Here is a 24,674-nt window from a genome sequence, read left to right as displayed (position 1 = left end):
ATCTTATAATTAAAAGGAGATCGTTGCGACCCAGGAATGCTTTGATTATATATGTCTCATTTGTGGTTTGAGACAGAAGGGTTATGAAAGATGGTTGAAGAAGGTCGAAGATTTTTTCAAATTGTAAAGTTATGCTGCGGCTTGGCCTAATGCTAAAGATAAAGAGACATGGAAAAAGGAAAAGTGTTCTCTTAAAGTAATTTTATCGTCTTCTTTCATCTACTTTCTTTCATTTTTTAAAGCTCCAATACCAGACTCTATTTAAAGAGAAACAATACATTATTAGGTAAACGAAGATAGAGGTTGGGGTTGAGAATGATAGGTTGCAGAACAACGTTTTGATGTCAAAATATGATTAGGTGCTTAAAAAAGGAGTCTTTTTTTGAGAAATAGGGCTCAAGTCAGTGGAAAGTTTTTAGTTAGAATAAAGGAAAGTGAGGGATTTTAGAAGAATTACAGAAAAAAGGAGTCGGTGATGAACAACTCTACTATATAGTGGTACTTAAATTGGTGATGTTATGTTCCCTAGGTTGTGTAATTAATCTTGCCTCAAACAGTAATGAAAAAATAGGTCTCTTTGGAAAAATGGTAGGTGGTATGGTTCGCACTCATTTGGAAAATTTGCTTACATATTCTTCTTAAAAGATAAATATGAAATTGGTGAAATTAAGTTTATGATCTTGGTTGAAGAAAAAGTTGTTTTTTTCTGATATTAAGTTAATCGAATCGTATTATTTCATCTTAAAACTTGAAATTCGCTCAGAAGATAAAAAAAAAAGCAAATAATATTTAATTTTATAAACAACATAAAATTATTGACTGAGATAGTAACAATTATTAATTTTTAAGGACAATAATACGATAAAGCAGATTTTTTTGACATTTTGGTACAACATATACGTCTGATTTTTTTTATTGGATTTAGAGTACGTAAACATGATGACAAATAAAGAATGAGCCAATTAAAAAAATGATACTTATGCGGTATTAAAATATTGTAAAAAATTTGTGTGTGAAAAATAACTTTTTCCAATTTTTAGATACTGTCACCTTTTGTTGAAGTGATACAATTACAGCAAAGCGTTTATTTTGCAGAATGTTATGAGTAGGGAAAATCAAGATGGGGGATACTGAAACATGTTAAAGGAAGGATTAACAATGCTGAAAGCTCCATCTATGAGCAAATTATGGCCACTGACGTAGCTGGAATCATCACTAGCAAAATAGAGTGCTGCATTGGCAACATCATCAGTTTTGAGGGTGACACCCTTGAGATTAGCGAGTGAGTTCATGATAGTCTCAAGCTGTTCATCATTAGCTCCGACGAAGCTGGTGGCCAAGGGAGTGGCAAGAGCGTAAGGTGACAAACAATTCACCCTGATTCCGAACTGTCCGAGCTCAACCGCTGCATTTTTAGTTAGACCAACCACCGCGTGCTTGGCACAACAATATGCATGGGAAGCTGCACCTCCGACGTAAGAGCTTATGCTCGCCGTTGAGATAATGCTGCCACTGCGTGCTGGGATCATCGCCTGTGCCGCATGCTTCATCCCGAGGAAAACACCTGTCACCTTAAACCACATATCAGATACAACAATGCAACAATATAAAATCTTCTTATTAAACAATAACTTATTCTATTAATTACTGTAAATCTCTTAATCGTTGATATTATAATTTCATTATGACTTATAGGAGAAATATACGATATTCCATTAATGAAACAAGTATTATACCTGTAACATTGACGCTGAGAACACGTTCAAAATCTGCCTTATCGTTATCAATGATTCGATGCTTGTTGGGATCAACTATGCCGGCGTTGTTGAACATGATGTCTAGCTTGCCATAAGTTTCGACGGCTGTGTGGACAGCGTTTTTGACCTGATTCTCATCGGTCACATCGCAGTGAACATAAGAACAAATTGATGACCCTATGGACTCAGCCACTGAATGCCCCAATTCGTCTTGGATGTCAGCGATCACTACTTTGGCTCCGTGCTGGGCGAACACTTCTGCGGTGCGTTTCCCAATTCCACTAGCTCCTCCTGTTATCAATGCAACTTTTCCTTCCAACCTGCAAAACAATCAATGTTATAAGAAACCCTAATTCAATCTAATATTTCAACTATGCATCACATTTATATATTCTAAATTATGAACTTCCAACACAACACATACCTTCTGTTGGTCACAGAGCTTGAGCTTGCCATTGATAAATCTGACCTAAGAAACAAAATCAAAGGATACCAAATTATATAGAAACAAGGTTCATATAGAGAAAATAACAGCGATAGGAGGTAGGACAAAGTTGCTGATATTTTATTATCAGATTTATTGGAGGTTACGCTGTGGGGCTTCTGCTTACAAAGTTGTTTATATTCAATTGGGGTATATCAATGATTTGAACCAATTTCAAGTTGTAGCAACTACATAAATTTTTTATATACAAGTTGATACAAACAATCTTGGTAACTTACTACCTTGGGTTGTTTAAACACTTATTCATATTCTCTGCTTGATATACGACAAGGTCAGTTCCTGCCTTGGACAGGGAATAATCAAGTTGGAATCTTACTACAATATTACTTATTTTTTCGATTTTTTAAGACCAAAACTCAACATTATTTAACCTTTTTTTTGTCAGCAATATATTTATGGAAATGAATATTTCTATTTTTTAAATTAAAAATATTTGTCGAAAATTATTACTTATATATATTAATTAGTGTGAATACAAAAGTTGTCGCATTTTTATACACATATTTTAAAAAAAAATTAAATTATTTAAATTTTAAAAATAGTTGAACTTAAAAAAATAAAAAAATGTATATAATTAAAGATAAAATATTATAAGTAATATTGTGTAAATAATTTTTTTATTATGAATAATTTTTTAAATTTAAAAAGTAGTTACTAAATTGATAAAATAGTAAATAGTTCTTATTATGAATTTAAAGAAACAACTATTTTATATAAATAGTTGATGAGCCATCAATCCTTGCTAGAATTTTTTGGTCAGTCAATGCACATTCCGTTTTTTATTAAATTCTTTTGATACCTTTCTTCATGCTATAGCCAGCTTCAAGAAAAATTGACTTACATTTTTTGGTGAAGATACGACCTGCTCTTGGAAAAACTTGTAATAATAGTATTTTTAAGTTAAGATACAGTATGCTCCCAACTGAGATAGTATATTTTTAAGTCATGACACAACCTACACTCTCAACAGAAATAGTAATGGTAGTATTTTTAAGTTAGGATACAGTCTGCTCCCGGTAGAACTGGTATTGATATTTTAAGCCAGAATATAACTTACTCCCAACAGAACTGATAATGGTAGTATTTTAAAGTTAGAATACAGCCTGCTCCCAGCAAAATTGATAATGATAGTATTTTTAACTCAAGATATACTCTACTTCCAGCCGAGTTATCTCCACCCTTGTTTTCATAACTTCACTGGTTATCCTTGCTATGTCATGTATTTCTTCCATAGCGTCAAGGTTAACCCTAATTCTTGTTTTTTACTTTTCAATGGAAAATTTCTTGACTCTCCAGGTTGGTTTGGACACTTGGTAACATGTCATCAGTTCCATATACGACCATATTATACGAAAAACTTCTTTCGGCCACTCTCCCTTTGCAGCTATCAACCTTCATTTCAGACCTCCAAGAATGACCCTATTAGCGGCCTCTACCTGCCGATCTGTATGTGGATATTCCATCGAGGAGAAATTTTGTTTGGTTCCAAGATCCCAACATAAACGTCAAACCAGAAAACTTGTAAGTTGAATCAAATTATCATATTATATCAATTACTAATGGACGGTTATGATCATTCAATGATATATAAAAGTCCAAATTGGAATATTTATCAAATGGTCATATTGATCTCTTGGAATTCTTCCATATCATGATGGTCCAGTGTGCACATGGATAATAAAGAAGTGAGTTTGTTGTACCTTATGTAAAATCCAAGTTAAATTTTATCATTCAAAATAATAGTTATTAATGTAAAAAATTCTTAAGTTATGTTTGATAATTAAAATATAAACTAAATAATACATTTTCATACTTTTTTAGGATAGCTGAGTCTAAAAAAACCATTATATAATCTTCTATCTTATTGACATGTCATAGCAAAATTAAAGAAAAAGAAAATCATGTTTGATAAGTATTTTGGGGGGGGTGGAGGGGGGTGTAAAAAGAGAGCTCGGAGAGTTCAACTAAATGGACACACGGTTGTTGGTCCAATAAACTAGGGAAGGAGGAAAAATTCAAGTTCCAAAATACAAAGCATGTTGAATGATTTAGACCGTGGTATATAGAATTCTATTAGAAGAGAGAATATGCATGGCTGAATTCCAATCTTCTCATTATAATATTTTTCTATTCTATCTACCTTCTTTTTTGCGTCTTACGTTGATATTGCTACATATTTCTCCTTCTTCATTCTCTGAATGTCTTCCACTATACTCATGGCCACTTCTCGGGTATAAGGAGCCTAATAAAAATTGCTATAATTTTTCCCTGCAAGGGTAGCATTTCTCAAATTTTCTAAGTTGTGAAAAGAGACAACCTAAAACCAACCATGATCATGTCCCAGCCAATTTGATCTTCCTCCCTCAAAAAACACATTATGGGGGAAATAGTGGTAGCATCTTGAGATTCAGATGGGAGAAAATACAAAATGTTCTTAATCACCTTCAGCATATATTACAGGAGAAAACAAAAACTCGCCGGTTATACTTATGTAACACATGTTCTGAACTCTACAGACACGACCGTACCTACACATAGGGTCAAACGAAAATTTAAGCAGCGAGTGCTGCAACTTCAGCAGACATGGGCTATCAACAAGATAAAACTCAAAAGGGGAAAAGTTCTTTCAGCTACTTGGCTAGCGGATCTATGATATTCGCCTTGAACAGTCACCACCATAGCAGAAGCAAACGGGTATGCGCTTCACAATCAAGGCCATTGTGTCAAAAGATATGGGTATTAACTCACCTTTTGGACTTTCTTACACTCTGGCCCTCACCCCTGACTTCTCCTAACCTTGATTTTGGACCATTGCCCTGTGCTGTGGCAGGTCTCTCCTGAAAGTTATTTGTGAGATCACGTGATGGCCAAGGCTGAGAAAATTGTCTGGTGGGACTGCCATAACCTCTTGAAGATCCAATCTTCGAACCAGCCAATATCTGATCCCTTAAACCTTTTACTGATTTATAGCCTTGCATTTCATCCCCGTATCCTTTTCCTTGTGCTTGCTTTTCCAGCTCATAAAAGCTTTCCCAATCGATCCCATCTGAATTCTGAAGCTTCTCAGCTTGGCCACCCCATTCCATTCCGTCTGATATACTCCTTTGCAGGGATGTGCTTCTCCTTGAAGCCCTCCCAGAGGTAGACCTCCTGCTACCTTTCACTTCTTCCTCAATTGGATATCTTCTTGTATCAAATCTGCTTTCAGAAGGGTAGGACCACTTATAACTCTTGTTGTTGTTGTCCATATTTAACTCTATAGAATGCAGATCACTTTCAGCGGATTCCTCCTCACACTCTACTCCATTGTCAACCTCCCCTCCATCATCTTCTTTGTCTTCAATGAAGTGGGAACTTAATCGGCTTCTGCTCAGATACGCAGCGATTTCTTCATCATTCAAGTGAGTGGAACTGCGACCTTTCTCTTTAACTTGTTTGCTTCCTAGAAAAGCTTCAAGTTGATTCCTGAGCGTATCCACAGCTGCATTTTTTTCCTCAAGCTGATATTTTGCCTCGGAGAGTTTCTTTTGAGCTCTCTCCTCGCGTAACCTATCAGTCAGCTGCATTATTTCCTTTTCTTTCTCTACCTCTTCACAAACTTTTGTAGACACTCGCTTTTGTTGCTCGATCTCGGATTTATCTTCATCAGCATCTCTTGCTAACTCATCGCATACTTGCTCAATAATTTCTCTTGCTCTTTTCTCATTTTCAAGTTCTTTCACAACCTTAAGAAGGGATGTTTTGGTGTCAGCCAGTTCTCTCCCAAGCTTCTTGTTCAAGCTTTCAAGACGTCTCCTGAGTTTCCTCTCTACATCAAGTTCTCCAGCAACAGATTCAATTGCAGCCTCAACAATTTCTTGCTCCTTGTTTTTCCAAGCAGCCTTTTCTTCAGCAAAACACTTCATCAAATAATTTATCTCATTCTGATCCGAGCGCTGTTCCTGGATAAGCTGATTGACCTGTAGGCGAGCCCTCTCCAGCTCAGTATGCAAAGCTGAGATTAAGGACATACTAGATGAAGGACGATCTTCATGACCCCACATGCGGTTTATAATCTTAAGTAGCTCTTTAGATGTTGTTAAAGCATTGCTAACATCTTTTAAACGTGATTTAACTCCAACAGCAGATGAAGCAGGGGTCTGTGCTCGGGATCTGGTTTCAATCTGCAAACCAAGAAGCAACTGTAAGGAGGCATGGGCATCACATAAGGCTGAGAGAAAAGCGGAATGCAATTGTAAGTTGAATGGGGGAATTGCAGGACAGGTGTTTTGTGCTTGTACAGAGAACATTTCAAACTATACAAAAGTACAGAACAAAACAGAATCTTCCACTCAAAGTAACAGAACAATAAGTTAGTTTTGTCATGTAGTTTGGCCATTCTGATGTGAATATGAATATTGGCATTGCTATATCTGTTTCAGTATAGATATTCTATTCACATGTCAAGAAGAAATATTAATCTGTCACCAAACATCGAAGTGCTTACACGTTAAAAATATAATTACTGGTAAGAGTATCAACGAGGGACTGTGTGCAATTGGTGCACTGCACACAAATCCCTTGCAGCTGGCTCCTATACATCCTTTTAATCGAAAGAAGCTCCAAACTTTTCCAAATTCTACTGAAAACGTACAAGCAACTGAGAGGTAAAAAGGTCCAATAGTTGTACATGACAGAGCATTTCACACTGGAGGGATTTCAGCCTCTTTAAACAACAACAAAAACTTAAAAGACTTCTATCCGAAAAACTAAAAATATAAATAACTTCAACGAGAATGCCTTCTCTCATGTGACATTTTCACAATACAAAGATCATGTAAAATTTGTAATTCTCTATTTCTGGGAGGAATGGATCTCACATCAGCGGCTATATCTCTCTTTACAGACACCAGATTGCAGGACCCATTCATCATCAACGAAGAGACAGAGATACAGACAAATAAACATAATTTTCACGTAACATGTTCACATAAAAATCTCCAAGAGAGGGTCCATCTCCCAAGTATGACAGGAGCCCACCCATTTAATGTTCATAAAGAGAGATAGACACAATTCTCAACCAACCTTAATACGTTATGAAAATCTGTTACGCAATTAGGCCAGAACCGTTCTCATAGTATAAAGGCTTTATATTAGATAGTATTAAAATAGATTAAATACCTCCATGAGACTGGCATTGCTAAGAGAGTCCAAAGGGCCAACATGGTGTTCAGTGATCCTCGGTCTGTGAGAAACAGAAGGAGCTCTTCTCTGGCGACTCCCAGTTCCAGATCGATCCATCCTCTACAAAAGCAAAACTCTGAGAAACATATACAGTGATATAATATGTAGTTGGTTAATTAGTTAAAAAAAGAAAAAAGAAAAGAGAATTCGAGAGAAGGACCTCGGACACGGGACTGTGTGATGGATCGGACAAATGGGGAGGCAAAGAACCAGAACGCATGGACCTAGCGACCTTTTCTCTGGCTCTGACTTCCTTCTTGGACCTCAAGCTGGGCGAAGGAATCTCGTTCATCTCCCAGAGGGTGGCGGCGAGCTTCCTGGCCGACACCGGAGCCAGACGAGGCTTGGCGGCGGTCTGCGACGGCGGGTACTTTGGGGAGAAGGCGAGTGGGCGGAGAGGAGATCTGGAGCTCATGAGCTTCCAGGTGGGCACGGGCGTACTGGATCCGCCCCGCTTCCCAACCAGAATAGTCCTCTTGAAGCGGTAGTTGTGAAGCAGGGAGGAGGAGGAGGAGGCCGAGGAGGAACAACCTCGTTTTCTGATCTTGCCAGGAATGATGTCCATGGTGGTTGGGTTTTGGTGCCTGGGCATGAGATTAGAGTGACATAGCAACGGGTGAGTGCAAGAGAAGGAGAAGGAGGAAAGTGTGATGGAACACGTGGCGGGTTGTGAGTGGTGGGAAGGATGCAGAGAAGAGAAAGAGAGTTAGGAGTATTAGCGAAGATTGGGTGGAAGGGTATTATAGCGACACCATGTACGCCGCTTTTGGCAGTTGGCACCTTCATTCACATATCTCAATCATCATCACCACTACATTTGACTTTCCAATCCCTTCTACAATCCCGCATTCATTATTACCATTTTCCCTTCTCTTCCCACCTTCACACACCATCTGAGATACTATTCTTTTAATCAACTTTTATGGCCTCTTTCAAATCAAAGCTTGAAAGATTAGGTGATCTTATTCCATCTTAATTACCAATTAATAACGTCTTTCATCGTTGGTTACATTTTAATTTCAGAGTTAGGAGCTTATTTTTCTTATTCAGCTTTTAATATTTATGAGAGTGTACACTAATTTTCACCTAATACATATTTCAGATCCACTTGAAAAAAAAAACAAAAAGAAGAAGATGAAGAACAGAACATGACAAGCCACGTGGTCAGTTGATGCCACAAATACAACCTCAAACAAGTCCTCCTCGTAAAGCATCGTCTTCCCCACTAACACTCCAATTTCAAAGTACGCACAAACAAAGACAATTACAGAATTAGACAAAAATAAAATAGAAGGATAACGGAGTGAGAATCTTGAGAGGTGGGGACATGCATGATGATCGAGATCACACATCACATCCCCTAATTTGAGCCTGTCAATCTCAGCCAATTATATGATCTTCTCTTCATTTAAGCTAGGGGTCATTCTTTTTAATTTCTTTGCTTCGTAATCACTTACAGTCACCGTAATCCTTCAATCAAGATACTAATTTTAGTATAAATATTCTTTTTGGGACAGTTTTGACTCTAAGCTTATCAAAAAATTCTTTCATTTTTATACGACCACTATTTAGGTTGAATATAATTAATATAAAAATCACATGGAATTTTGTGTTTCCATACTCTTAACTTGTATTCCTTTTCCACGTTTATCAACGTGCTTATCTTTATCGTACTGTGGTATCCACTGTGTTACCATTTTAAATTTGAAAATAATTATCAGTTTTCTATAAATAATCTCATTTGCGAGAGTAATTATTTGTTAATGCACAAACTACTTTGCAGAAGTCGCACTCTTCATCTTCCTACCAATGTTGCTCTACCAATGTTGCTCTATTGGAAGCTTGCGGATACCAGCAGATGAGTACTTACTTTTAAACAGTCCTTCGTACGTCTAACGAAATCACGGTATTCATGTTTTCAGATATTATGGTAATAAGAATTATTTTTGTTAAAGAATGAAAAAAAGCAAAACTATAAAACAATGTAAGAACAGGTTGTTTTTGGAAGGGACAAACAAAATGCTAAAATCGTAAATTATGTCTAAGAAAATAAATAAGGTTTTTAATTACTTAGTTGTTTATTTTTAAAAATGCACTATCTCTTCAAATTCTCTCTCTCTCTCTTTATATATATATATATATATATATATATATATATATATATATATATATATATATATATTCTTTCCTGTTCTTCGAAATTACTTCCTTTTTTAGTAAATGTTTCTACTGAGGGTAACTCTATTCAATCAAAAATTGATTTAAAGTGGTGTGTATATTAGCGTTTAAGGAGTTTTTGATGTATTTCCAAATTTTCCTCCAACTAAGAGTTATATGTTTGGGAAAGAAACAATAATAAGGGGGAATTGATATGAGATTTTGAAACTAATTTATAGGAGTAGTTGTAACGTACACTATTGTGTATAGCTAAATGCTGATGAAATAAATTACGGATAGTTGAATGATAAAATCTTGTGAATTAAGGAAATATTTACGTATAAATTGGATTTGTAAGATCACATTTTTTATATTCAGAGTAGATGATTTGAACATGGATAAATGTTAAAATTTTAAGTTATATTATTATTATTATTATTATTATTATTATTATTATATTAGAATTTTAATTATTTAGTAATTCATTTTATGAATATCAATATTTTTCTTTTATAACTTTATATAAAATTTGAGACAGGTTATTGTAGATTTTCCAATCACAAGTTACAATTTAGAAGGCAACAACGTTTAAAAAAATTATCTAATTATATTATTTTTTTAGTAAGCTTTTTATTTCTCTTAAGTATCAATTTTTCTCGTTTTCTTTTATGATAAATGTGTAAAAAAAATTTCTGCATGTATGTGGGTTTGATAGATTAATTTTTGCAAGAATAGGACAATAGTGATATGTTTTGTTTGTAACTCATTATTTTGTAACAGTAATTTGAGGATAACTATATACAATTGTATTAGGATGTATATACAAGCTGCATATGTATGGTTAGAGTACAATATTCTTCTTCAAACAATAGGTTTCATTGTTGAAGTAATAACTTTTGAGATTTAGAGTGTGTTCATGTCTAATATAGATTTAAGGGAGAATAGGTAGATAGATTTGGGAAAATGTGAATGAATAGATTTAAAAAGAAATTTTATATTATTTTTTTTAAGGAGATTTAGAGTGAATGGATTTCAAAATTAAATTTATGAAAATTTATAAGTGACGTGATACCTAACAAAAAGTTTTAATAGATTAAAATTTAATATTATTATTTTATCTTTATAGTTGAAATTAATATATTATTATTATTATTATTATTATATATATATATATATATATTATTTTAAGAGAAAATTTATGGTGTAAAAGTAGTTTTTATGTGAAAAATAAAATAAACTAAATTAAAATAATGTTATAAACATACTTGTCTATTGACTTTAGCTAAAATTCAATGGATACATCTCAATATATCGGTTCCTTCACTGTCTATAATCGATTCATCCACCATTTTCAACAAATAAAAATTGTTTCATTTTCTTTATAATTGATTTCATCACCATGCGTGCATCCCATAATCGATTTCCTTAATAGAAATTTTTTTGTAAATAATACAGTTTGAATGCAATATTACAAAAATTGACAAATTTTTAAAAAAATTACAGAATTACTGAAGTCGTGCTAAGGTGAATTTTTTTTATGTATTTTTTCCGTTTTTACAATCTACTTTTTGTTTTTATTTTAAAATTAAATTTAGATATTTAAAAAATATATTATATGGCAATATAAGTTATTTATCATGAATCTTTAAATATATTATAAGCTATAATTATAATAAATATATATTTTAGTGATGTAAAATAAATATTTATTATGCTAAAATAGTATTGTACATAAAATTAAGATTTTGGCCTAATATCTGCTTAGTTTTTTATGCACTCAGTAGTGAATACTTGGCACCCGGGCTATGATGAAAGGTGTACGCACTCCAAACCTATTGAAAGAATTTATGAGTCATCATCTATCAGCCTTTTTGGCAATCATTCAATCCATGTTCGTTGTCACAAACTTTAAACAAGCATAAATTAAAGGACAGAAAAAGGAAAATTTAAGTTAAAGCGAGTCCTGCATACTTTATCACTTAATGTCACATGCATCTTTTCCCCTTCGTATTTATGCTAGAAAATAACGTACATTCACTAATCGCCAATTAACAACACAACAACTTCACACCACGTTTAACTTAAGACTTCAAAACTAATTATATAAATTTGTCAGTTCTTTTATATAGATTTTTTTACTTGCTTTTTACAGAACGTGAAATTTCAATATATTTCAACTCTGATACTTTATTGCTCCCCTCGTAGTTATAACTATCATTGCTATTCATATGAATCCGATCCAATAACTTATGATGTTCACTCGTATTTGTACCATTATCTTTTAACAAAATCTACAACAACTTTACTACTTCTTAACATACTAACACTACGGATTCTACAGTATAAATTAACTCACTTATCATGAGTGGGAGCTGAATTAGGTTGAAATATATTCAACTTTTTTTTTAAATGTAAGTTAAATATAAAGTTGATTCAAACCCTGCTCACTAATAATACATATTTATTAATATTTTTATCATTTTTTTATAAATTCTTTATTATAATTATTTATTAAAATTAGTTATACATGTTATCTTTTTAAATCATATGGCCTTATTCACTTGAATGGATTTGGGGAAGAGTAATTAAGAAGATTTGTGAGGATTTGAAAATAAATTTTTTTGTTGTTTATTTGAGTGAATTTGGAGATAAGTGAGAATGAATTTGAAAGTAAAATTTGTGAGAATGTAGTGTAGGATTTGATTGACGTGACAGATTAAAAAAATTTACTTCCAAATCTACTCTCATTTACCTCCAAATTTACTCAAATAAACAACAAAAAATTTTATCTTCAAATCCTCTCAGATCTCCTCAATTACTCTTCCCAAATCACAATTATTACACACCTTTCCCCATAATATATATATTATTCTTATCAATATATTTTTTTTAAATGAATGAGTCAGATTAAGTACGAGTGTTCTTGCACTATGCACTAAGTTTGAAAAAATTTGTCCAATTATTAGGGATTGCAAAAATATATATGTTTGTGATAAAATTTGCTAGTTGATAGGTGGATCCTTTAGATAGTGGGTAATAGCTGATAGATAATTTAATATTTGTTTATAAACCGTTAAGAATATCGTATTATTTATCCTATGAATATTTTTTATTTAAAAAAATAAAATTTAATTTATAGTTTATTATATTAAGTTTAATTAAAATTAAAATTTAATCTATATTTAATTTAATTTACATTATATTTTATCTTATTTGTGTAATTTTATTTAGATTTCGTTTTAAAAATCTATAATTTTTTTAAATATGGATTTTAAAAAATCTGTAAATGTTTTTTAAATAAGATATATAAGAGGTAATGAGATCAGATAACAAATTAAATTTTATATCGTGAGTCAGATGACTAATAAGCATTGTTGACATGTTGTTATTTCTACTTGTATTCGATCCGTGAAAAAAATATTTGTTTAATTTTTTTAAATATATTGATATTTATGAATATCATAAATATTCTTATATTTTATTTTTTATAATCTTAAATAAAATTATTAAGTAATAAATCTTCAAAATATGAAAGTAGATCAAAATAATAGTTTTTAAGTATAATTTAAATTATAATATCCAATAAAATTTTAATATAAATAAATACTTTTTTCTTTTTAAAAAACGATTTTAAATAAGCTTAGTTAAAATTTAAATTTTAAAAAATTAAATTTCTACAAAATAACTTTAATACTGTAGGTCTTAATGAAAAATAAAACAATAGGTCTAAATGAAAAACAAAACAAAAATATATAAAGAGAAAATTTAAACTATTCTTCGATTATTAATATTTTTTTCACTAACAAATTTATTTTGATAGTTTAATTTTTTTAAAAATTACTCAGATAAATAGTGTTAATAATTATTATCAAATAACAAATATACGCGAATCAAATGCTATTAATATATCGATTACAAATAAATAATTAAATATTTATATTTATTGTCCATAAATAGTCATTAAAAATATTGATTTAATATGAATAACAAATTTTAATAGAAAATATCCGTGAATATGGATTGTTCTGTCATCTTAGTCAAAATAGACTGGACTCCACTTATTTTTCTTTATTTTCTCCTTTTTCGTCATCACCATCACTTTTGCACAATCATCCATGTAGAAGCCATCAATTAAACTGCCTTTTCATAATGGTTTCCTATTTTCATGAAAACTGGTTATTGTTGATTCGTATGATTCTATTTATTTCTAGAAATGTATACATTATGACGCGTGAATATGCTAACTATGTCTGCTTGATCTCTACCCGTGTCAAAGTTGTGAATTTTAAGAAACGTAAACTATTCATAATCCTTGAAACTAATGTTGTGCTCTTTTGGGTAGATTTGGGGGAGATGATTTGAATGGATTTGTGTGGATTTGAAGGTAATTTTTTAGTTGTTTTTTTGAGTGGATTTGTGGGTAATTGAGAGTGGATTTCGAAGTAAAGTTTGTGAGAATTAGTGTAGGATTTGATTGATGTGATAGATTTTAAAAATTAGTTTAATTGGTAGAATTTAAAGATTATCAAAATACCCCTAATTATATAAGTAATATAAAATGTTATATTTAATTATAAAAATGTTTATAAAGAAAAAAAAAATTATGAATAATTTATAAAATTAATGTTTAAAAATTATAAAAATTAAATAATCAACTTATTTTTAATAAATTAGAAAATATAATATACTTAATTTTATTAAAATGTACATTTTTTAAATTATAATATTAAAATAATTATAAAAAAAATTGAAAAATATATATTGCGTAACCGGTTACGCGTTCGCGTAACCGGTTACGCGGGTGCAAGCAAAATTCATTCTTCTTTGTAACCGGTTACACTCTGCTGTAACTGATTATTTTTGGCTGATGTATGGAAGCAAAGATAGGTATATACGTCTTTCCGTCGTAAATCATCGCAAATCCTCTCACATTTGCAAGATGAGCTGAACAGTGGAATCCCACAAATCAGCGAATATCCATCTTACCAAATCCGTGCAAATCCATCAAAACGAACGACTTTGCTTTTGGAAATCCATCCACGCTAATTCACGTGAATAGTGTTTTCCCTCCAAACGAACACAGCCTAAAAGATAATTTTTTTTTATCGTAATTGTTGTATTTCTTGCTTGTTGAGATATGAAGTGTTATTTTAATTAAGATGTCATATTCTCGTACTAATGACTTTTTTAGTTAAATTAAAAATAATAATATTTTCTATTTTCAATTTACATTTAGAAAGGTTAATATATGTTGATTTAGAATTTAAAAAACATTTAAACAAAAACTTTAAAGCTTAAGCGAACAATTAATTCTATATCCTCCAATCTCATTGAAAGATTAATAATGAAATTTGCTTGATACGAATGTTCTATAAAATGTGTTTGTTGATTGTTACACTATGCATTGAAAGTGTAAAGGAGGAGGATGATGACATATATATTGATAATAATGATTCGATTGATATTATTAATTGAGAATGTTATTGAGGGACATCTTCATTTTATTAATGACGTACATAGTAATATGTAATCTATTATGTTTAGTATGTAATATAAGTATGTGTGCCAACATGTTATATATCCCTAATAGTTATTTTAATTTAAATTAATTCGTCTTTACATGTATATAATATCCATTGATATAATTATATGATTTATGATTTAGAGTTTAAGATTTAAAATTGAAGATTACAATTATACATAATACGTAGCAAATGTTAGATGTAATATGAATATATGATATTTAGTGCACATATTCTATTAAAGTCTTAATCTGATGTTGATTCTAATATATTATATAAAAATATAAATGTTATAACCATGTTCTTATATTAGTTTTATCCCCTATCACAAGCTTATACTTAACTTTTTTTCTCCCTCATTTATAAGAATAAAATATTTAAACTAGGAATAATGTGATAATTAAAAAATTTCATTCATCTTGTTTCTGTTAGTTTTCTAAACAGGAAATGAAATTATTTTATTCCATCAAAATATCCTATCAAAGCAATATTATTCTTATTTCCTTTCAATCTAATTCATCATTTTATTATATTATGATCACTACATTCCACTTCGAGTACTAATATAGACATATATATACAACTAAACGTATATATGTTTTAAATAATACATTCTTATAAATATTGTCAAGCACATTAACTTAAACTTCAAGTCCATATTCATTTATTGTTCATGTTAAAATTGATTAATCTCTCCTTATAGCAGTTTTTTTTTAAGTTTCTCACAAAGCGGATATCACTTCAATTATTATCTTTTTAGATCTTAAAGTGGAACTCAAAAAAAGAAATAAAGTTAAGTGCAAGTCTACATTTATTTATTTGTTGCTATGTTTCATTTTGCCAAACTATAAACTAAAAAAAGTAGTGCATTTATTTTCATTTAAATGGATCAGAGATAAATTTGCATATTCACCCAAGTAAACATGTAAAAAAACTCTATATAATTTATATATATACTTTAGATTTATCACGATATATGTAAGGTCCTGGAAACTATATGGACTATGGGCCCTATTTTCTGAGGCAGTCAGGTTTAAAGGGCCAAAGGTACCCTCACCTTAGAAGGGATTCCTTCATTTTTCAACTCTGAACTAATTTCTAGTCACTCTTTCTCTCTCTAAACTCAGTGACATTCTCCTCCTTCTTGCTCTGCCTTCTCTCTACCCTTACACTCATTTGAACCGTGAAATTTCAAATAGGTAGTGTGCTTTCGTTCACGGAGTTGAGAGCTTCCCATTCATCCGATTGAAATTCTGCTTTGGATGAGTAAGTCATCTTTCTCTGTTCCTCCCTTTCCTTTGAACCTAGGGCATGCAATTTTCTAGTTGCATGAAATCACTAGATTTTCTCTCTAGATTCTCTACCTCTTCTAACTCCAAGAGATGTCCGTGTACCCAATTTGTCATTTTGTAGATCCTGTTGAACTTGCTTCTGTGCAAGAATACTGTTTTGGGGTTTCTTCTAAAGAGTGTTGTGCTTGTAACCACTAAGGTAACGGGAGCTAATTATTTTTGTATGAATTTATTTTATAAAAATATATGCATATGAATGTTGAACTAGTGTGCTCTTGTGAAACTGTTTTATGACTTTTATTGTATTGGGTGTTATAACTGAAACTATGAAATTGTGCATGTTGTGATGTGATGAATTTAATCTGTTTTGAATGAGTTTGTTGGCTGAAATTGATCTTGTTGGAAGGTCTGGAGTAAGGGTTGTTGTGAGAGGAAGTGAAAATATTAAAATTAGGCATTTCAGATTTAGAGCATAAGAGAACATGGTAGATAATTTAAATAAATCAATTGTTAATTGTTGAGAGCCTTTCTTTGTTGGTAGGATAGAGGAACCTTAAAAACCTGAGTTGGCACATCCCTGATCATAGAGCAGCCCTAGCCTGGTCTAGTCAGATGTGACTAGTCATATGTGCTGGCGTCGAAGGTGAGTTTGATGCGTTCATACATCTGGGTCCTCTCCGGTGACCAATTGGGATAAAGAAAGATCTCTACTAGGGTGAAAATAAAATAAAACAAGTTGATTGTAGATGCATAAAGTTATCATGTGTTAATTTCTAGTCAATTATAATTTTAGGAAACCAGTCACTGTGTGTTTGGAATTTAAAGTAAGGATCCATATATAAATATATATATATATATATATATATATATATATATATATATATATATATATATATATATATATATATATATATATGATACGTAACGTTATAAATATATATTTTTATATTATATTAAACTAATATATATTATATTAAATATATATATATATATATATAATAAAGTAAGGATAGTTGTTTCTTATATTGAAACGTGAGTGTTAATCAATAATTATATTACTTGTAGTTATGTATAAATTGATGCATTTTATGAGCTGTTATGGGTTAGTTGGAGCTGTTTGGTTCTTGGTATTGATTAACTTAGATTCAATTGTGGAGATGTTATTTTTATAATTTGTAAGTGGTGAGTAATGTATATTGTTGAGATTGTGTATATGTTGATTGTGGCAGAAAGTATATTATTACAAAGTGATAGTACGGTTCATGAACGTAATGCCATGATCCTCAAGGAGGGGATACATGATGGTGTCCTTGTAGTGTGTAGAATGATTGCATGGTAGCTCAGTCTTGGGGGTTTTCTTGACGCTCCAATGGTCTTTCATTCTCAAGTAAAGAGGATTGATCCATGTGGTGAGGAGTAGCAGGAGGTCCTAGTCTTGGAGGCTTCTAGTATGCTCCAGGGCGCGGAACGGACTAACCTCGTGAGTGTGGTATGGTGGAACCCATTGACAACGGCTTTGCAAAGCAGTAGAGGCCACCACGAGTGCATAACCCGCCATAGCTCAGTAATCATTCTGGTCCGGACGAGTCGGTTTATAAAGCAACGAGTCAAGTCTAGTTTGTGACATGTTCCTTTGTATGGTTTAACTTGCTTGGCTTAAAGTACCTATGTGTTGAATTGTTTACTTTAACATAGTATGCTTACTTGTGAAACTAGCTCACCCTTGCTTGTGTGTTCGTGCTTTGTTTAGGTATGTTTCCTATTGCAATGATCATCCTAAATTGGATGTGAGCAGATGAAGAGGAGATGTCTGTGGAGCAAGCGCTGGAAGAAGGTGATGCTGCAACTTAGTATGTCTAGGATCTTGATTAGTAGTATTATTCTGATGATAATTCACATTGGTCCTTAATGTTTAAGAGACCAACTCTAATTTTATTTTGGATGACTGTAACCAATATAATCTGTTATATGTCTCTAACTGCTTTCCAATATTATAACCGAATGACGTCTTTATTATATATGCATGTCGTATATTATGAGGATATCACACTGTACCGAGATATATAAATAGGAAAGTACATATAAAACAAATTTTAGAAGAGGTATGTGAAGAAAGATATTAATATCATACATACATGTAATACAAAAAGATAAAGAACAAGTGTTATTCCAAAATTATTTTAAGTAATGCAAGCTCAATCAGATAGTGATACAAACATGACATTTTTTTTATTGATGTATTTTTTAAAGACAAATGTTGTTATTTATATAATTTAAAATTTTCAGAAAATATGAATTAATTTTGAACGTAAATTTATATTTTAAATATTTAATTATAAACGTATTGGAAAAGTTGAAGTTGAATGAGTGGAGATGGTTTATGTGGTGAGTGAATATATAGGACAAAACAAAGTAGAGGCACAATGATTGCAGAGAAAGAGCCTATTATGGTCACCATTTACAACGACTTCTACATTCAAGTCCGTACTTGCAATAGGTAAGAGATAAGAAAGGGTTACCTACATACATCAAGGCATAATTTTATATATTTTTATTCTTTTCAAAACACTAATTTTCAATATAGATAAGATAATTTGAAAATATTTTTTTAACAACATTTTAACATCATCTACGTGTCATTTTATAATTAATTTAAAATTACTTTACAATCAATAATAATAATCATAAAAATCACATAAATTAATCATATAATAACACGTAAATGGTGTTATTTTTATTTTTTTTAAATCAAAATATTGTGTCTACTTTCTTCCATCAAAATTTTCTACACAGAAAATTAAATGACTGTTTCTTTTTGTTCATCATTGAGTGACTGTTCAAACTGATATATCAAAGAATTCCATTCCAAGCATAAATAATCAATTATTGAGTTTGTGTTAATAAAAAACTACTAAGTACGGAATTTGTAGTTTTCTATTTTTAAAAGATTTTATTTTTTTTCATTGGAAGTGATATAAAATGCTGTTATAGTAAAACATTTCCTTCACGAGTCAATAATCGTTTTCAAAGATTAAAAACTTCAAATCAATCCAATGGTAAACATATTATAATTATTGGCAATGGTGGTCCAGTAATGTAGCCCAACCAAGAAGGCTTTAATCTGCAGAAGCTCTGAATTTGAGATTCTCTTTTCATATTTTTCCTCTTTAAATACACATCTCATTTGTAGCCACAGTTCATCAGAAAAATTATGGCAATCGAATTGCACTTCACACTCATACTTTTTTCTCTGTTTTTGGTGTCCTCTTTCACCTTTCCTTTGCCCCCTATTCTACCCAGATTTCCCTCTTCAGCAGTCAGTGCAGAGCTAAAGCAACGCTCTCATTCTGCTCCAAATACCCCATACAGAACCAAGTTCTTCACTCAAATACTCGATCACTTCAATTTCAATCCCCAGAGCAATCACGTTTTTCAACAAAGGTATCTCATCAATGATACCTTCTGGGGTGGTGCCAAAAACAATGCTCCAATCTTTGTCTACACGGGAAATGAAGGGAACATAGAATGGTTCACTGAGAACACAGGCTTCATGTTCGAAAATGCTCCTTCTTTTCATGCCCTTTTGGTTTTTATTGAGGTAAGCTTTCTTCTTCTGTAAACCCATGGATCTCTGTCTCTAATTCGTTAAAGTAAACTTTATGCTTTATCAATCAAACTTTGAATTTTGACGGTTCAAAATTAACTCAGTAACATATCCTACTTCATATATCACAAATCGAACTGCAGCATAGATTCTACGGAAAATCAATACCATTTGGGGGAAACAGGAAGGTTGCATACGCAAATGCTACCACACTGGGGTATTTGAGCTCCACACAGGCATTAGCCGATTATGCCACTCTCATCATTGATTTGAAGAAGAATTTGTCAGCAACTGATTCTCCCGTTGTGGTGTTTGGAGGATCCTATGGAGGAAGTATAAACCTATCTCTCATGAGTCATCATCGCTATTTGAGTCTCCCAAATCGAGATGAGTCTAAAATCTAAATGGGTATTGTTTTGTAGTGTTGGCAGCTTGGTTCAGGATGAAGTATCCACACGTTGCAATTGGAGCTCTGGCATCCTCTGCTCCCATTCTCCAATTCATGGATTTGGTTTCACCAGATATCTTCAACAGCATCATCTCGCAAGATTTCAGAGTTTGATTCTCTTAATAATCTGCAAGTAATACACACGTGCATGTGTAATAGTACCACTATTTGAATGAAAATTTTCGTTTCATGTGTTACCACAGAGCGAGAGTGAGAATTGTTACAAAGTGTTAAAAGGGTCATGGAAACTAATAGAGCAGACGGCCAACAAACCCGAGGGACTGGAACTGTTACAGAAATCATTCAGAATTTGCAAGTGAGAGCATGATTAATGGAAAACGATTTAGTTCAATGATGAATTAATTTAGTTGATTATATAATTAATAAATATATATATGTTTTTCAGAAGCAATGATTTTGGGGCAGGTTCTCTGGAAGGATGGCTTAGGACGGCGTGGGTTTATACAGCTATGACAGATTATCCCACACCATCCAATTTCCTCAATCCCTTGCCAGCATATCCCATAAAAAAGGTACCATTTACATTCTTTTAATGCTTTTTTTAAGGAAATTGTTTCTACTTTTCAGTGATTCACTTCTATCTGTTTTATTACATTTATCGGATGTTATTTCTCTGTTATTGGTGAAAGAACAAACTTCAAATTCATTGTTAAAATCATCAGTCGTCGTTGCAAATAATTTATTTAAGTCCGTTTGACTAAAGGATCGTCATGTGATAAAATATTCCCGATATGATTTTAAAATTGTCGTCTTTGTCGCGTGTATTTGATCACGAAGACAATTCTTAAATGCATATCACAATGTTTTAGCTCAAAAAACTTTTCCAAACATGTGGTTGAGTTTCTTTCAAGTTGTGATGATAGTGACAGAATGGAATTTGAAGATTTTTAGAGACAAAAGCACGAATTATTTTATTAGAATAATATTAAATAAATAATTTAAAAAAATTCCTAGTTCTTCACAAACAATCCGTGGTCTTAAATAATACTAATTATTTGTAGGGTTTTTCATTTATTATATGGTTGATTGAAAGCAAAAAGGGAGAAGAGAAGGGGATTGAAATTGTTTGAGATATTATTATTAATTGATTTGTTCGTATTTAGATGTGTGAAGCCATAGAAGGGACAGAAAAGGGAAAAAATGATGAATTGGAGAAGCTGTACGCAGCAGTGAGTCTATTCTACAACTATACAGGCACTGCCACGTGTTTCGATTTGGATGATGATTCAGACCCGCACGATCTCGGGGGATGGCAATGGCAGGTAACTTATAGTTAAATTTCTTCGTTACCATTTATTTCCAAAATAATATTAATAATAGTTTTCTAGGCCGGCAGTGATAATAATAATAATGAATAATTAAATGGATAAAATAAATATATTATATCGAAATAACATATTATATATATAGTCATAGATATGCTAAATAATGATAGAATCCAACAAAAAACAGGACCACGTGACATCTTCACTAGTTAATGGTGGTTATTCCAACGTTATTGACTAATTGTGTTTCAACTTCCCATAACCCACCGGACAAGTTTAATAATATTTTTGGGTTTAACCTATAATTTTTAATTAGTATAATTAAATGGTTTAAGTGTCAAGTCATCCTGAGTTTTTTTTTTTATGAGAGAAAACACAAGGAGATTTGGTATTAATTATAAAAGAAGTTAGATTTATATGTTTTTTTACTTATATATTAGTCATATATTTCATTTTTATCTCTAACTCATCTTTTTGGACATAATAAATATATACTTTTACATAATTAAATTAATAATAAATAAGATATAAGATAAAGGTTCCTTTTTCGTTTTTAACTAATCATGAAAAATACACTTTTCTAAGTGAAAATTATATTTTCTTTAAGTCAACTTTTGATTTGTGGACCAACTAGGAAGTACCGGTCCAATAGCTTTGGACAAAAAAAACCTATAGTCCAATCCCGCTTTTCAGACCAATAATTATAGACCCATTTGCTTACAAGCTGGGCAGGCCGAACCTGTATACCTCTATCCACGCACTTATATAATAAATAACCATTTTTAAAACAGAACTCATATTATAATTAAAATAAAAATATATAAATGTTATTTTAGATTCATAATAAATATTAAAAATTAGTTTATTTTGAAAAATGATTGAAAATTAATTTATGAGTAAAGATAAAAAAAATAGAGTAAAAGAAGAAGGCGGATAAAAGACTTCATGTAGACTTAAACATAAAATGAGAGTAATTTAAAATGACTCAGAGAGATTTTGTTTAAACGAATTTAAAAGGAGAAGGTGTGAAAAAATGCATATAATATACATGAAAAGACGTGTTGTTGTTAATGCGATGTAGTTTTGTGCATGCAGGCGTGTACGGAGATGATAATGCCCGTAGGTGGAAGCAATAAGCACAGCATATTCCCAGAATATAAGTGGTCATACGAAGACAGAGAGTCTTCATGCCAATTTTTCTACAATGTTACGCCTAGACCACACTGGATTACCACTGAGTTTGGTGGCCATGTGGGTGTTAACTATAAACTCTTTTTATTATGATTCCATTTTAGTTTTCTTAACACCACCATATGTTCATCCATTATGTTTTCTGCAGGCCATTCAGACAGTTCTGAAAAGCTCTGCAAGCAACATTATATTCTTCAATGGTTTAAGAGATCCTTGGAGTGGTGGAGGGTATAACATGCCATCTCTTCTTTTTAACTCTGTCATTTCAATAATGCTAAAACCAATTATTGCAACCCCACATTAAAACCACACTATCTATTGCAGGGTGTTAAAGAATATATCAAAAACTATAGTTGCTCTTGTTGAAAAAAGTGGTCAGTAATTACCAAACTAAACTATATAATTTGTGTTTTACTTCCTTTCTTTGCATTTCTCTGTATTTATATTTACATTTTGTGAGCAGGAGCTCATCATGTAGACTTAAGGTACTCCACTAAGGAAGATCCAAAGTGGCTTAAAGATGTAAGGAAACAGGAGATAAAGATCATTGCAAGTTGGATCTCTCAATACCATCAAGACCTACACTCCAATAACTAAGGCTTCTTCTCAATTTTTTTTGGGCTTCTTTGGAGTCACTGCAATTATTGTCAGATGAAACAGATATAATGGATACCCAGAATAACCATAGTAACATGTATCAAGTGCTTGTTAGTCAGAAAAAAAACGTTGTTAATTTTTCACAGTAGTTTGCATTCTTTGGCCCCCTGATCGTGAAGCCTAGACTCCATATTATAAGCTTTATTTGATTACAGTATTCTTTGACTCAATTGATTAAAACAATAACGGTAAGATTAGAAAAAATAATTAAGTGTCCATTTCTTTGTTTCACTATACTGCATATAGTTAAATTGAAAAAGAAAGAAGGAAAAAGTAAAAGAAGGTTAGCCCCTGAAGAAAATGACACCATGTTATGGGTGAAGAGAGTCAAATTGAGATGCCTTTGATAAGGGTGGTCCTTCTCATAAAGTATGCTCCAGTTTAATGGTCCTAGCTAGCTAGACCTAAAGCTTATGAGGAGAGTCAATGAGGGTCCAAATTAGTTACCCAAGACCCCATCTCCATTTAGGTAGAGTAATTCAAAGATGAGGTAAATCAGATGTTGAACAGCCACATCAACAGTACTATTACAGATCCCAAAGGCGGCAATAAATAAATTTTGCTTGAAATGAAAGTGAACAAGAACAACAGTAAAAACCAAACTGGTCCAAAAGCTAGGCTTATTCAGAACAGTAGTTTACACTTCTAACCTGTCTCTGTCATCTTCACTGCAACTTATTTACATTGTTTGCAAGCTCAATCTTGAATAATAATGATAGGGAAGTATAAATTAACATCTCTCAAATATTTGATAAGTAATACGTGATTAGACATTGTAGTCACAATGCTTCACCATTTTTAAAAACGTTTTAGTTGAGAATCCAGATATTGGGTTAAGTCCCACATTATAAGCAAGAAAAATTATAAAATCATTATTTGTAGATTGAAAATGGTGTTAATTCTTTGTATGCTAAAGAGTTCAAACATACCTTATTGATCTGTCCTATATTCTACATATATCAGACACCGACACACAATAATCATACGACACACTTATCAGTAAAGTTTTCAATATTAAAAACATTTTTTTAT

The 24,674-nt window shown here is 31.8% G+C and overlaps 3 protein-coding genes and 2 long non-coding RNA genes across 6 annotated transcripts; 3 read left to right on the top strand and 2 right to left on the bottom strand.

Annotated features, from left to right (window-relative positions):
- Window positions 1-1,062: 1,062 nt before the first annotated feature.
- Window positions 1,063-2,328, bottom strand: LOC108328676 (secoisolariciresinol dehydrogenase-like). Its single transcript, XM_017562569.2, has 3 exons — window positions 2,182-2,328; window positions 1,737-2,077; window positions 1,063-1,564 (listed from the first exon to the last, which is right to left on the bottom strand). The coding sequence occupies exons 1-3, from the start codon at window positions 2,211-2,213 to the stop codon at window positions 1,116-1,118; spliced, it is 822 nt and encodes a 273-aa protein (XP_017418058.2). The 5' UTR covers window positions 2,214-2,328; the 3' UTR covers window positions 1,063-1,115.
- Window positions 2,329-4,592: 2,264 nt separating this feature from the next.
- Window positions 4,593-8,380, bottom strand: LOC108329465 (uncharacterized protein At5g41620). Of its 2 annotated transcripts, none has more exons than XM_052873107.1 (3): window positions 7,646-8,380; window positions 7,423-7,545; window positions 4,593-6,443 (listed from the first exon to the last, which is right to left on the bottom strand). In XM_052873107.1, the coding sequence occupies exons 1-3, from the start codon at window positions 8,075-8,077 to the stop codon at window positions 5,007-5,009; spliced, it is 1,992 nt and encodes a 663-aa protein (XP_052729067.1). In that variant the 5' UTR covers window positions 8,078-8,380; the 3' UTR covers window positions 4,593-5,006. The 2 variants fall into 2 exon arrangements, with proteins under 2 accessions (XP_052729067.1, XP_017419165.1); XM_017563676.2 differs by having other exon boundaries at window positions 4,593-6,425.
- Window positions 8,312-8,897, top strand: LOC128195454 (uncharacterized). The gene is made up of 2 exons (XR_008247021.1): window positions 8,312-8,441; window positions 8,588-8,897. It is a non-coding gene; the product is annotated as an uncharacterized LOC128195454 (long non-coding RNA).
- Window positions 8,898-16,245: 7,348 nt separating this feature from the next.
- LOC108328858 (uncharacterized) lies at window positions 16,246-18,452 on the top strand. The gene is made up of 3 exons (XR_001832161.2): window positions 16,246-16,430; window positions 16,578-16,655; window positions 18,207-18,452. It is a non-coding gene; the product is annotated as an uncharacterized LOC108328858 (long non-coding RNA).
- A 1,109-nt stretch (window positions 18,453-19,561) lies between these two features.
- LOC108327751 (uncharacterized) lies at window positions 19,562-23,799 on the top strand. Its single transcript, XM_017561447.2, has 10 exons — window positions 19,562-20,054; window positions 20,204-20,393; window positions 20,483-20,616; window positions 20,712-20,824; window positions 20,915-21,041; window positions 21,633-21,791; window positions 22,890-23,045; window positions 23,134-23,213; window positions 23,310-23,359; window positions 23,449-23,799. The coding sequence occupies exons 1-10, from the start codon at window positions 19,668-19,670 to the stop codon at window positions 23,580-23,582; spliced, it is 1,530 nt and encodes a 509-aa protein (XP_017416936.1). The 5' UTR covers window positions 19,562-19,667; the 3' UTR covers window positions 23,583-23,799.
- The last annotated feature ends 875 nt before the right edge of the window (window positions 23,800-24,674 follow it).

The sequence above is a fragment of the Vigna angularis genome, chromosome 2 (assembly GCF_016808095.1).
Source record: "Vigna angularis cultivar LongXiaoDou No.4 chromosome 2, ASM1680809v1, whole genome shotgun sequence".
Classification (NCBI taxonomy): Eukaryota; Viridiplantae; Streptophyta; class Magnoliopsida; order Fabales; family Fabaceae; genus Vigna; species Vigna angularis.
The sequence above is the reverse complement of the archived record's forward strand: the minus strand, read 5'-3'. Positions and strand labels throughout refer to the sequence as shown.